At 41.0% G+C, this 13,533-nt stretch overlaps 1 protein-coding gene across 1 annotated transcript; it reads left to right on the top strand.

The window, feature by feature from the left end:
• The first annotated feature begins 2,865 nt into the window (after positions 1-2,865).
• LOC122089769 lies at positions 2,866-4,816 on the top strand. The gene is made up of 3 exons (XM_042659460.1): positions 2,866-3,313; positions 3,410-3,681; positions 4,571-4,816. Exons 1-3 carry the CDS (start codon positions 2,866-2,868, stop codon positions 4,814-4,816), a joined length of 966 nt encoding a protein of 321 aa, XP_042515394.1.
• Positions 4,817-13,533: the final 8,717 nt, after the last annotated feature.

Genomic DNA, 13,533 nt, shown 5'->3' on the forward strand with positions numbered 1-13,533 from the left:
AAGATCGTTTGGGGAGATATGATTTTGCTCTGATCGGAAGGATTAACTTCCACTATATTTTGCTAGATGCAATTTGAAAAGAGGCAACAGAAGGATGGAAAATCAAGGGGAAGGTGAAGATGGTTCCTATGGGGAAAGGTTATACCATATTTCAGTTTGAAACTGAAGGTGATATGGCCTCCATTTGGCAGCGTAGTCCGGATCATTTGGGTGGGCAATATGTCAGATTCCAGAGATGGCGGCCAGATTTTAATATACATGAAAAACAAGTGAATAAGGCATTAGTCTGGATCAGATTCCCCAATCTACCACTGAAATACTAGCATGAAAAGGGTCTTTTGACTATGGCAAAGGCGGTAGGAAGACCGGTTGCGCTTGACCAGCGAACCAAGCAAGTCATGTATGCGAACTTACTTGAGTTTTAGTAGAGATGGAAATAGGATGTATTCAACCAGATGAGATTCAAGTGGAGAGAAGGCAGCCAGGAATCTCTACTCTTTTTTGGTTGAAACAAAAGATAACATATGAAGACAACTTGGGGCGATGTGGTTTTTGCAAAAAGCTTGGTCACACCATAGCTTCATGTCGAGACAAGAAGATTGCTGATGCTAATGAATCTGAGTAGCAAAGAGAGGCTGGGATCCCAGGCGCGGTTTATGTGGATGAGCAGCCGCAACTATCTACTAGTCAATCCAGGGTGAACCCACTATTCACTGATGGAGATGCCACCATAGAGGGTGGCAGTAATGGCAGATTGGGCCAACACTTGTGTGCAGAGGGAGGAGCTACCACTGGGGGCGGTGATGAGGAAAATGATGCAATTTCGAAAGGAGATTCAGAAGATAGAATCTCAGAAGATCTCACCCCGCAGTCAAGGAGACCTTCGCCCTTTAGTGCACAAATCAGATTACCTTCGATTGTTAACTCCACTGTCCACATGGAATCTGAGCCTCGATTAAAAGTTCTTTTGGACGTGATTGACCAAAATTGGGAACTAATGTATTACCTGTACAAGAAATGGAGCACCCCATTACCCACGACCCAGAGAGCCTGGGTATGGGGCCTGTGATTGACTCAGAAAGGGGGACTAATGCACCATCGATGCATGAGGCTGTTAGTAGGAGCCAGCGCCACATACCTCGCGGAGGCTTTCCTACTAATGAAAGGCGTGGGTAGGATCAGCAGGGGCTGACTCGTGGCAATGTTGGGATCGACTATGTTGACTTGGCTGTCAGACAGTGTGCGGAGGGAGGTGAAGGTTGGACTGTTTATCAGAAGAGGAAAGGGAAGAAGACTGCAAAAAAGGATCAGGCCCCTGCAAGGATTGATCGTACCAAACACTCCCACATGTGACCATACGTGTTCTATTCTGGAACATCCATGGTGTGAAGAAGGTTGCCGCTAAGGTATACAGGATTTATTATGCATTGTCGAGCCCATGATCGACCCTGTGAAATTCCCATTTCTTTTCTTTAATAAACTTGGCTTCGATTGTCATGTCATTCACAATTTTCATATCAACAAGGAGCCAAACTTGTGGGTATTTGGAGAAACATGAAGAAGCCTCTTGTTTCTTCTATGTCAAAACAATAGCTCTCCCTCCATATTGACTGGAATAGGTGCTTGATTGACATCTCAGTTATCCATGCTAGATGCCTCAGAGCAGACCGCCGAAGCTTGTGGCTGGATTTGATTGCTGGAATCTCTTCCAGGCCTAGACTGATCCTAGACTACTTTAATACAACCCTTTTTTATCACAAAAGGAGAGGGTTAGGGCGGTTCTATATGGGCGTGGCCGCTAAATTTGGTGCAATGGTCGATGCAGCCTCTATGATTCAAATTCTTTCTTTTGGGGGGAAATTTATCTGAAGCAACAACAGAAAGAGGGGGCATGTCTCAGCTGTTCTGGATAGGTCTTTTGTCAACACAAATTGGCTGAACTTGTTCAATGACTGCACCCAATAGGTCTGCTCGGAGAACTCTTCTAAGCCCAAAAATTAACCTTTCAGGATCAACAAATTTTGGATGGAGCACAATGACTTTCTTAGCATGGTGGAGTGTGCTTGGAATATGCCCTACCTTGGCTCTTTAATCTCATCATTGGCCTCAAAACTAAAAAGACTGAAGCCCATAATCCGATCTTGGTCTTGGGTTGCCTTCCCAAACTTGGATATGGAGTTTTCGAGCTCCAAGATTGCGGTGAAGGAGATTCAGAAAAGAATCGAGGATGAATGGATATCTGAGAGTCTTTTCAGCATCGAGGCGAATGCCAAAACCCGACATTGGAAAGCCTTGGATAATCTTGAAAAGCTATGGGTGCAAAAGTCTCGGGTTAGATGGTTGAAAGAAGGTGATAGAAATTCTAGATTCTTTCACATGATGACGAAAGTCAAGAGGTCTAAAAATGCTATCAGAAGCATTATTAGAGATGATGGTGCAGAGATCACGGATCACAAGCATATGGGGAATTACCTTGTCAATTTCTTCTCAACCTTTCATAGAAGAGTGGATCTTCAGAACCACTTGGATATCTTGGATACCATCCCCAAAGTCTTGCATCATGAGGACATGTTGCTTCTTGAGGCAATTCCTTCTGATGTAGAGATTAAATTAGCGGTCTGGGATTTAGATCCTGATAGCTCACCTGGTCTGATGGCTACTTAGGTGCTTTTTTCAAGAAGTGTTGGAATATTATCCATGGAGACGTGTGCAGAGCTGTCAAGCAATTTTTCTCTTTCGATACTCTTCCGAATGGAATCAATAATAATTTTTATTATTAATTCCCAAGGTAGATGGTGCCAGATCTCTGGATAAATTTTGGCCCTTATGTATGGGCAATTTCTTTTGGAAAATTTTATCCAAATCATGGCTACTTGCATCACAAGCTTCCTCCCCAGGATTATTTCCCCTGAGCAAGGCGTTTTCCAGTGCAGGAAATTAATTCAATCCAATATTGGTCTGGCTTCTAAGCTCACCAATCTTATGGGGAAGGCTTCTAGAGGGGGTGGATTGGGCTTAAAGCTTGATGTGAGGAAAGCTTTCGACACTCTTCGTTGGGATTTTCTTTTCATGGTGCTCTCAAAATTTGGTTTCTCTGAGACCATGATAGGATGGATTTTTTCCATTCTTCATTCTGCCAGAATCTCTATTCTCCTTCACGGAGGCTCTATTGGATTTTTTGAAGTGAGTAGAGGCCTAAGGCAGGGTGATCCCATTTCTCCAATTCTTTTTATTATTGCTGAAGAAGTGCTCTATAGGGGTTTGAAAGATTTGGCCAAGAAGAACCTCATTAAGCCTATTGCTAGTCCCAGAGGTTCTTTGGTCCCAACTCATATATTATTTGCAGACGACATCTTTATCTTCCTTAACGCTTCCAAATGCTACATAAAAAGTCTAAAATTTTTTTTAGAAAAGTATCAGAGCTTCTCTGGGCAGGATTTCAACCTTCACAAAAGCAACATGTTCCTTGGAAAAGCCTCAGCAGATAAAAGACAATGGTTGGTTGAGTCAATGGTTGTTCCTATTTACTACTTCCCCACCAATTACTTGGGTGTTGAAATATTCCAAGGAAGAGTCAAGAGAGACCCCCTTCTCCCTGTGATGGACAAAATCAAGGCAAGATTCTCTGGATGGAAAGGTAAGGTCCTCTCTTTGGCTGGAAGAGTTGAGCTTATTCGATCTGTTATTTCTGGAATGCCTCTCCATAGCTTCTCAGTGTATTGGTAGCCCATGTCTCTGATTAAGCATCTTGAGTCTTGGATGAGAAATTTCATTTGAATAGGGGAGATCGACTCATCTTAGTCCATCACTGTGAGATGGGACTCAGTTTGCAAGCCTAAAAAGGAGGGGGGTCTTGGTATAAGGTGCCTCAGAGATGTTAACAAAGCTTTGCTAGCTAAGTTAACTTGAACATTAAAGCATGAGAAATCTGATTTCAGTAGTCTTCTCAGAGCCAGATTCTTATCTAGTCATGGGTACCCTAAGAAAGGATTTAAAAAGTCCTCTATATGGCCTGGTATTTAGAGAATGTGGAAATTTGTAGAGGACAACGAAAGATGGATCATGGGAGATGGAAGGAAAATAGATTTCTGGAGGCACAACTGGATGGGTTCCCAATAGATCCTTAGCCTCTCTGGCCTGAGTGTGGATTTTTTTTCAAGAATTTCTATCCTTCAGTGGCAGAGTTCATTGAAAATGGTAACTGGAAGTTACCCTTGGTGGAATCTAACCTTCTCAAGTAGATCTTCTAGTCTATTCGCTCTTTGCCTCTTCCCTCTATCTTGGTGGAAGATAGGTGCATGTGGAAGCTGACCCCTTTAGGAATTTTTTCAGTAAGACTGCATAGGATGCTATTAGATAGCCTTCTCTGGCTATTCATTGGGCTTCTATTGTTTGGCATAAGCTTTGTCCTCCTTAGCTTTGCACCCTCGCTTGGCGTTGGGTCCATGGCAAACTGTCAAGTGACTATAGGGTCCAGACCAAAGGGATTAGCCTCTCCTCCAGATGTGATCTTTGTGGTGAGAGCGAAGACTCTTTTAATCATCTTTTCTTGGCTTGCAAATTCTCTCAGGACATTTTGGCGAATGTTGCTACAATGTTTAATGTGGTTTGGATCAACAAACCATCAGTTGATGAAGTGATTAAATGGTGGAAGATCAAGGGCAAAGGTTGGTCACTAAAAGACCCATGGGTGATCAGTCTGGTTGTCTCTGTTGATGCTATTTGGAGAGAGAAAAATCTTAGAAGGTATGAAAATAAATCTCGAAGCTCTTCCATGGTGTTTGCTGCCATCTCTAGGGATGTTGCTTCCCTATGATTTGGACTAAAAATCTCGCCTAAATCTGTGATTGACGTAGTCATCTGCAGAAAGCTTCAGATATCTATTGCTCCATCTGCCCTCCTTAGGACCCTGGAAATTTATTGGTGCAAGCCTCTATTTTCCTAGATTAAGCTTAATGTTGATGGATGCTCCTTAGGGAATCCTGGACGAGCGGGGGGAGGTGGCATCTTTAGAGACCATCAAGGGAAAAATATTCTTTACTTCAGCGTTTTTCTGAGTGTAGCCTCAAACTTCACTGCAGAATTCTGGAGTCTAATTAAGGGCCTTGTCTACGCTCGAGAGATGGGCATCAGACACCTTTGGATTGAATCGGATTCAATCTCTGTTGTATCCATGCTTCACCACAGATTCATTCCCTGGTTCATCCTACAAGATTGGACCAACCTCCTTGATTATGTAGATGCTATCGTGTGGAAGATATCTCACTGCTTCAGAGAAGCCAACTCGATCATAGATTTTCTTGCTAAAGATGCAGCCAAGACGTGTACATCAGGCTTAAGAACAACTTTGCCAGCCTCGGTTGTTAACAATCTTCTAATGGATGAAGTAGGGCGTCCTAGATACAATTTTATTAATTGTGGTGGTGAATTTTTTTCGGTTGTGAGTCTCTGCTGATGGCAATGCCGAAGGTGGGGGCTCTCTTTTGATTCATTATTTGGATCCTATTGTATTCCTTTTAATTCTTTTTTCATCGTTTTAATAAATTCGACCTTCTAGTGAAGAAAAACCATGTGGATATCTTGGATGATTATTTGTTTTAATGTTGAACTATTAATATTTTACAATAATGGGGCAGATATATACATCCATGTATGCATTTTTTTTTTAATACCCATGGTGTCCAGATCTTTGAACCGACTAATCCCTGGGTTCACTTTGACACCACTTACATAGGATCGGGTTAGTTCGAGACGGAAACTCTCATGCGGTGGCCCCAAGAAGTTAGGTGCAGCAGTGAAGGTTTGATCATGGGACCTCGCTTCCTGAGGCGGAGTATTGTGTCCCCTCCAAGCCAACTGCGCTAGTCCCCTCCATTTATGCATGATTATGGTCTTGACCAACATGTTTTTGAGCCCCATATTAGGGATCATATATTACATTGTGTTATGCTCGGTAGCACAACCATTTTTCTCTTATGGCTTCTCATTTTAATTATCTTCCTTCTTTATTTATATAGCATTAAATATGTAATCCAACTAATTGATACTATTTTTTTCATTTTTAATACAATTGATTTTCTAGCGAAAAAGATGTAATTCAACCTTTTGTGATATTGTAGGTAAGTTGGCTTTTTGTGCAGAAATCCACCATATTTGGTGGGAAAGAAATAAAAAAAGCTGGACTTCCTCTTCCCCGTTCTATTGATCAAATATAGTATGCCTTCACCTTCAAGGTGAGGGGTATAAAATAATTTATAGGTGTGCCAGATGCCCAAATTCTTTTAGAAATCACCTTCTTTGGCTTGGGATCTTCCACTTGTATCTCCCTCCCCCTAATTTTGGTGAAGCTTTTTTTTTTTCCTCCCCCTTTTTTTAATGTTTCATTATTTTCTTGGCATGTAATTTGCCCCCACTCCTAGTTTTCCTGTATCCCCCTTGATGGTTGTTTTGTCCCCTCCCTTTGGTTCTTCATTTGATTGGGCCTTAGTCTTTGGATAACCTATGACTTGACTTTGTATTTCCTTTTTTTCTTTTCTTTAATATATTTTCATTCACCTTAAAAAAAGATGTAATTCAACTTTTAGAACTGAATATGTAAGACGCAAAATGAATATTGGTCTTGGGTGGTCTTTTTTGTAATTAATTATGGCGCTCAAATTCGGAATCCTACTTCGATCACACATGGCCAGCATAATTGTTTGAATATTTAAGAGAAAAAAATGAAACTTATTAGTGAAAGGATGTCACTTTGTAATTATTAGTGAAGGATGGTATTTATTTAATTTTATGGAAGTTGAAGAAATACTTCTATTAATGGACATTTCAAACGCTTTCCTGTTTCCTTCCTGATTTAGAAATACTTTATTCAGTGTTACCAAACATATTTCTTTCTCACATGAGTGCTCCTGAATAGAAAAAATTTCGATCAAAAATAGTTTTTTGGGATAGAAACATTATCGAATAGATCCTTATGAGCTAGAATAGAGTTCAGATTTGAGTTAGTTTTTCTTAGTCAGTGTAAGTCCTTTTGTGAGTTGATTTAAGGATTTTAAAAAGTGACATTGTTTTACAACCCCCCCCCCCTTTTTTCAATTAGGCTTAATTTGAGTAAAGAATTTTGTGTTTTCTCAAGAGTTTTGAAGTTGTGCATATAGAACTAGTATCCCAGATCTGATTCGTTCTTCTTCTTCTATTGATCTACCCTAATCAGGTGTGATTTTTTTTCTCCCTAGGAATCAGAATTTATATTAAAAAAAAAAGAATAAAAAAATAATTACAAAGCCAAAAGGCTACTCCAAAGGGGAACAGGAAGAGAATCTAAGAGCTCCTCCAGACCCACCTTCGGCATTGCCATCAGCAGGAAGGAAGCCCAAAGAACTCAACTTGGAAAACAAAAGAAAGGACTAGGAAAATCTAAATCTAGGGAGCTTGAGGGCGTCTCTCTCCAATTCCATTTGGATTATTGCACATTCTACAATATTTTCACTGGTGGATGGTTCCTGCCTTCACCAGCTGGCCGGTGACCATCCGCCGGTGAAGGTAAAATTGGGGTTTTCTTGCCCAGATCAGCCCTATTGGCCCTGTGGCCCCTGTGTATGGTGGTGGGAATATGTATTTTTCAGTGGGGTGTCATTTCCCAACTCCATTCCCCTTTCTCCTTCTTTTGTATAGTTTACAAATTGGGTTTTGTGATTTTAGGGTTGGTTTTTCATGTAGGGTATCCTCACACACTTCACTTAGCTTAGGTTTAGTGAAATTAGTGAGTGGATCAACATAGGGTTTCAAGATACACCCAATTTCCTCAATACACAAGTCTAGGTTAGGATACATTGGGGAAGACTTAGGTTGATCCCATGGAATGTCCATTAATGGCTCATGAGATCACTCTCCCACCATACCTAGGTTTAATTTCATTTTCCCCAACTTAGGATTAGGTTAGGATGTTAGGTCATAGAGGATTTGTTCAAATTCCCAAATCCTAGGGTTTTGGGGTAGGGATTTCATAGGGATTTGTCCTTAGACCCAAGGTTGAGTGAATAACCTTGCCAATATAGGTCTCTTACTCTAATTTCCCTCTTCCATTATGTAGTATTTATGGTTGGGTAGGTGGAATTTGGTTGGGTCTCCATTACCCCCAATAAAGAGTGAAATGGGAAGGAGAGAGAGAGATAGATAGAGATTTATGTGTGTGTGTGGAGAGATGAGCATATAGGCTTACCTCAAGAATGGAGCCCTATCCTTCCTCCTTCCTTCCTCTCCTTCTCCTTCTTCTTCTTCTTCTTCTTTCTCCCTTTCCTTCTTTCTATTTTGGTAGGAGAAGAAATGTATGGTAACAGCCCTATTTATAGCCACTTAAGTCCCACTAAGGGCTGTTTGGGGAATTAATGGGTTTTTACCCAATACTGGGTTATTCCGTTATTCGGCACTAACAGGCCCACCCTAGGGTGTCCGGATACGTTCATCTATTCCCCAATAGGTTGTACCAACTATTGGGGGTGGTTTGATGTGCACGGGTGTGAAGATCTAGGTCCCACGACAAATTAACCGGTTTTCGGCCAGTATTCTCACCGGAGGGTGTTCACCATCACCGGTGGAGGCATAACTAGTCACTTTGTATGGTGATTTCTCCTTTGTTTGAGTGGGGCCTTCTCAAGGGTTTCTAGTGTGCGTGAGGTTCAACTGACCTTTCCCCTCGGGTTCGGAATCCCTTCCAATTACTTAAGCATGGGTAGTAGGTGCAAGTGGGGTCGCCCTTCCTTCTCGGCAAAAGACGGATGCAACCCAGTGCTCACTGGTACTAGTGTCCTCCGGCGTCGCACCTGAACATTAAATAGGAAGTTTTAGGGTTCGGGTATAACAAAAATAGGATCAGAGAAATTCTGCATAGCAGCTGATTTAGCGAGGAAATCAGCTATTGGGTTTGGTTCACGAAAACAGTGAGTAATCTTCCACTCCACCGACATCAAATAATTGGAAAGTGATCTCCATCTTTGGAAAACAAACCAGGGAACTACACCTCTGATGAGGAGATTCACAACAACCACAGAATCACATTCAACCCAAAGCTTTTAGATTCTGAGAGATCTTGTATAATCAAGCCCCGAGATAACCCACATAATTCAACCTCAAAATTTGTACAAACACCAAGGGGAAATCTGAAGTTAAAGTTAATATTAGATTTATCATTTCTTAGAATTCCTCCAATACGAGCCCTTCCCCGGTTCCCAAGAGAGCAACCATCAGTATTGAGTTTTGTCCAGCCTAGAGGAGGGAGACACCAAAAAACTTCAATCGGATCACTTCGTATGCTAGAGATACAAGGAATTCCGATGCGTCTTGCACAAAGCAAATCAGAGAATGAAAGAAGCCTTCTCAAGAGCACCAAAGATTGAGAGAAAAGTTCACTCTTTACATATGAAAGAACACACCCAAAGCTGATGCAGATGCCTTCATGCCACCATAAATTTCTCTCCCTCCAGATGAAATATGGAATTAGGACAAAGGCCTTAATCCATATTTTCTTAAAATTTATAGACTTCGATTTCTCCTTCCACCAATGAGAAAGGTTCTCAGTGCTTGATATGGGTGGCCAAGTAACACTGAAAAGATCACAAAAATGATTCCACAGAGAAATAGAGAAAGGGCACTGGAAGAAAAGACGATCGAACGACTCTTCAGAGGAGCCATAGAGATCACATTTTGAAGGCAAATAAATACCCTGTCTACTAATCACATCATCTGATGGAAGCTTTTTCTAAACGAATCTCCAGCCAAAGACAGCCTGCCTTGGAATAATTTTTTATTTCCATAAAAGAGAAGACCAATCAACCTTGGAATGCCTCCTTCTAATTTTCTCCCAAGCTGTTTTAATAGAGAAGACACCAGAGGGGGAGAGATTCTAGTGACATGTATCATCCATGCCTGAGACATGAATCAATTTAATTTTCTCAAATTTTTCTTGAAGAAAGTTTGAGTTGACATGAGGACGACACCAATGGTTATCTGAAATGAAGTCAGCTACCTTCAAATTCACACCTTCAAACTAGCTGTGATCTAGATCAGAGTCTTCAGTAATAGATCTCCCTTTAATCCATTTATCCTACCAAAATTTAATTTTTGAACCATTCCCAACTGACCAAGCTTCCATTTCAGAGATAAAAGGTCAAATCTTTTTCAGCCCAGGGAGAATTGAGGATGATTTATAAGATGGTCGAAGAAAGTCATCCCTCGAAAAAAATCTAGATCTGAAAAAATTGCTCATCATTGAGTTTTCATGTTTGATTTGCCAGCCCAACTTGCACAGACAAGCCTTGTTAACATCTCTCATTTTTTGGAGACCTAAACCACCCTCTTGCTTTGGCTTGCACATATTCTCCCACTTCACAACCACTTTCTTTTGTTTCTTCATGTCACCTGAACAGATAAAGTTTCTCATCCAACGCTCCACAATCTTGATGGAGGATTGGGGCCACCAATAAACTGCAAAGTTATGGATGGGAATACTGGAGACCAATGACTTGACAAGCTCCCCCCGACCTACAAGGGAGAGTAATTTTCCCTTCCATCTAGCCAACTTGGACTTGATTTTATCCAAAAGAGGAAGCAGATGAGTCATAGAAACATGCCCCTTGAAGATTTTGACACCCAAATACTTAGTGGGCAGGTGGGATTAGGAATCCCCAGGGTCTCAGAGATAAAATGCTTCCTATGAGGAGCAAGTTTCCCAAAGAAAAGCCTGCTTTTACTCAAGTTAATGTGCTGCCTAGTAAACTCCTGATATTTGATTACAAAATTCTGCAAGTGTTTGAGATATTTGGCAGAAGCATTCATAAAAACAAAAATATCATCTGCAAAGAGAAGGTGGGTTGGGGTAAGAGCCCCCCTATGACATGGAAGAGATCTAAGATTCCTTTATCAACCATCTTTTCCAGCCCTCTACAGAGCACTTCCTCTGCTAAAATGAAAAGGATAGGAGAGATTGGGTCACCCTGCCATCACCAGCACCAAAAAATCCCATAGGACCTCTATTAACTAAGATAGAGATTCTTGATGAGGAAAGAATCTCATTAATCCAGGAAATCCACTTATTTGAAAATCCAAATTTTCTCAGACTAGCAAACAGAAAATCTCATGAAATGGAATCAAAAGCTTTTTGGACATCAAGCTTAAGACCCATACCACCTCCTCTAATAGTAGAATGCATAAGATTAGCCAGCTCAGAGGCAAGGCTGATATTGGAAAAAATGACTTTCCCTTTTTGGAAGGCACCCTGCTCCTCAGAAATGACGAGGGGAAGAAAAAGACTGACCCTGGAGGTAGGGATTTTGGTAAGGACCTTACAGAAAAAATTCTTCATACAGATAGGCCAGAATTTATCAAGAGAAAAGGCTCCAGGAACCTTAGGAATTAAGATAACAAAGCAATTATTGACACCCTTTTATGAAGATTACCCACCTTGAAAAAATAGGAGACAGCTCTACAAAAATCCAACTCAATAATGTCCTAGACTCGTCTGAAGAATTTACCTGAGAAGCCGTCAAGGTCAAGGTCCCAGACTGCTTTCTTGATTTCATCATGATCTGGAATTGCCTCAAGAAAGGTGTTGTCATCATCGTTCAACTCCTGGGTGATAGAGTCGAGAAGATCCCAGTGAGGGGTGACCGGAGTGGCTCCATGAAAAACCTCATAAAAATCCGAAATAAAGAGGACAAAGACGCCTGGTCTGTAACCCACATTCCATCCTCTTTTTTTAGAGATCAGATCTGATTATGGGAACGCCTCATCTTTATTGACAGGTGGAAGAATTTGGTGTTGCCATCACCATCTTTCATCCACTTTGGTTTTGCCTTATTAGTCCATAAACTTGCTTGAAGATGAGACGCCTTAAGAAGGGCAGTCTTGGCATCGGCTTCCCTGTTGAAAAGATCATCAGACATACCCACCAAATCAATTTCATCTTGAATTTATTTTAGAGTGGAGGTGTGATCTTTCCTCATTCTTCTTGTCTTTTCATATTATTCTCTATTTCTTATATCTTCATTTAGCTTTCTTCTAATTCACTTCTCTCTCTCTATATATATATATCTCATACTACTATTAAAAAGTACATACTCCCGGTCTTTGGTATACTTTTTCACTAAGACAAAAAGACCGTTGACATCTACACAAAAAAAATCCAAATGACCAAAAAACCCTCAAAATGGAAGATAAAAAAATAATAATTATCTCTCTCTCTCTCTAAACATGGAGGAGAAAGGTAATTCTTGCTATTACTCTTCCTTAGGTCTCTCTCTCTCTCTCTCAATGTCGCTCTCCATATTTAAATCTCTATAATTATTTAAAAAAAAATCCTCACTCATCCTCTCACCCCTCAAAATGGAAGATGAAAAGAATAATAATAATAAACTCTCTCTCTCTCTCTCTAAACGTGGAGGAGAAAGGGGAAGTAATTCTTTCTATTACTCCTTAAATTTCTCTCTCTCTCTCTCTCTCTCTCTCTCTCTATTTTTTTTTTTGCTAAAAATTTATTTCATTGAAAGGAAAAAAAAAAGACTAACAAAAGAAGCATAAAACCACAAGCTAATTCAATCTGCCCACCTTCGGCATGGCCATCAGCAGGAGGAAAGAAAAGCACTAAGAAAAATGAAAATCGGGATGCCCATCAGAGTCCCTTGCAAGAAGATAATGTATGAGTAGGAAGAGGCACATTAGCTCCTGAGATCCTCGTCTTCGCCACATCTCTGGTGAGGTGATCCGCAATGGAATTCCCTTGTCTAAAATTATGGGTTATCTTCCAACTGATTCTATCTAGAAATGGCTGGAGATACAACCATCTCTGGAGAGTATACCATAGAATTTTCTTGTTATGGATCATGGTCACCACCGCACTGGAGTCTGATTCCACCCAAAGGCTGCTGACGCTCATGTCCTTAGCACGCAACAAACCCTCCATCAATCCCCCACCTCTGCTTTGAATACACCAGTAACTCCCATAAACTTTTTATAAGTCCCCAATACTCTGCCCAGGTGATCTCTAAAGATGCCACCTACTCCTGCTCGGCCTCGATTGCCAAGTGAGCTACCATCGAAGTTAACCTTGATCCAGTTAATCGGAGGTTTGCACCATTAAACTTCCAAGATGTCTTTGTGCCCATCATCCTGAATGGGGATGCCTAGCTTCTTACAACACTGTAAATCCGCTATGGATTTCACCTCTCCTCTCATCGTTGGATTGTTTCTTCTTATGTCCTTGAGAATCATAAGAAAGACATACCTGCTCAAGTGGGAGTTGTTCTCAGCTTTCCTTGCATTTCTCTGCCTCCATAGGTGATCCAACTCAATAGCCATGGTCATGTTCCATGCCTCCTTACAGAAAACCAATTTTAGCTTTCTCTTCCACCAATGAGCTAACTCAAGAAGCGATCCCTGGACATGCCACTCCACATCGAAAGAATCACACAAAGGGATCCAGATCTCCCTAGAATAGGAGTAGTTCATGAAAACATGGTCTAAGGTCTCTTCTTCAGAGTTACA

This window comes from Macadamia integrifolia, chromosome 9, assembly GCF_013358625.1.
Source record: "Macadamia integrifolia cultivar HAES 741 chromosome 9, SCU_Mint_v3, whole genome shotgun sequence".
Taxonomy (NCBI): domain Eukaryota; kingdom Viridiplantae; phylum Streptophyta; class Magnoliopsida; order Proteales; family Proteaceae; genus Macadamia; species Macadamia integrifolia.

Bases quoted from the DNA above. Each gene is read 5' to 3' on its own strand.
- LOC122089769 (XM_042659460.1), top strand. From the start codon at position 2,866: ATGGCTACTTGCATCACAAGCTTCCTCCCCAGGATTATTTCCCCTGAG. The intron at 3,314-3,409 runs GTTCTTTGGTCC...AATTTTTTTTAG, and splicing joins GCCTATTGCTAGTCCCAGAG to AAAAGTATCAGAGCTTCTCT. The intron at 3,682-4,570 runs GTTATTTCTGGA...AAATTCTCTCAG, and splicing joins GAGTTGAGCTTATTCGATCT to GACATTTTGGCGAATGTTGC.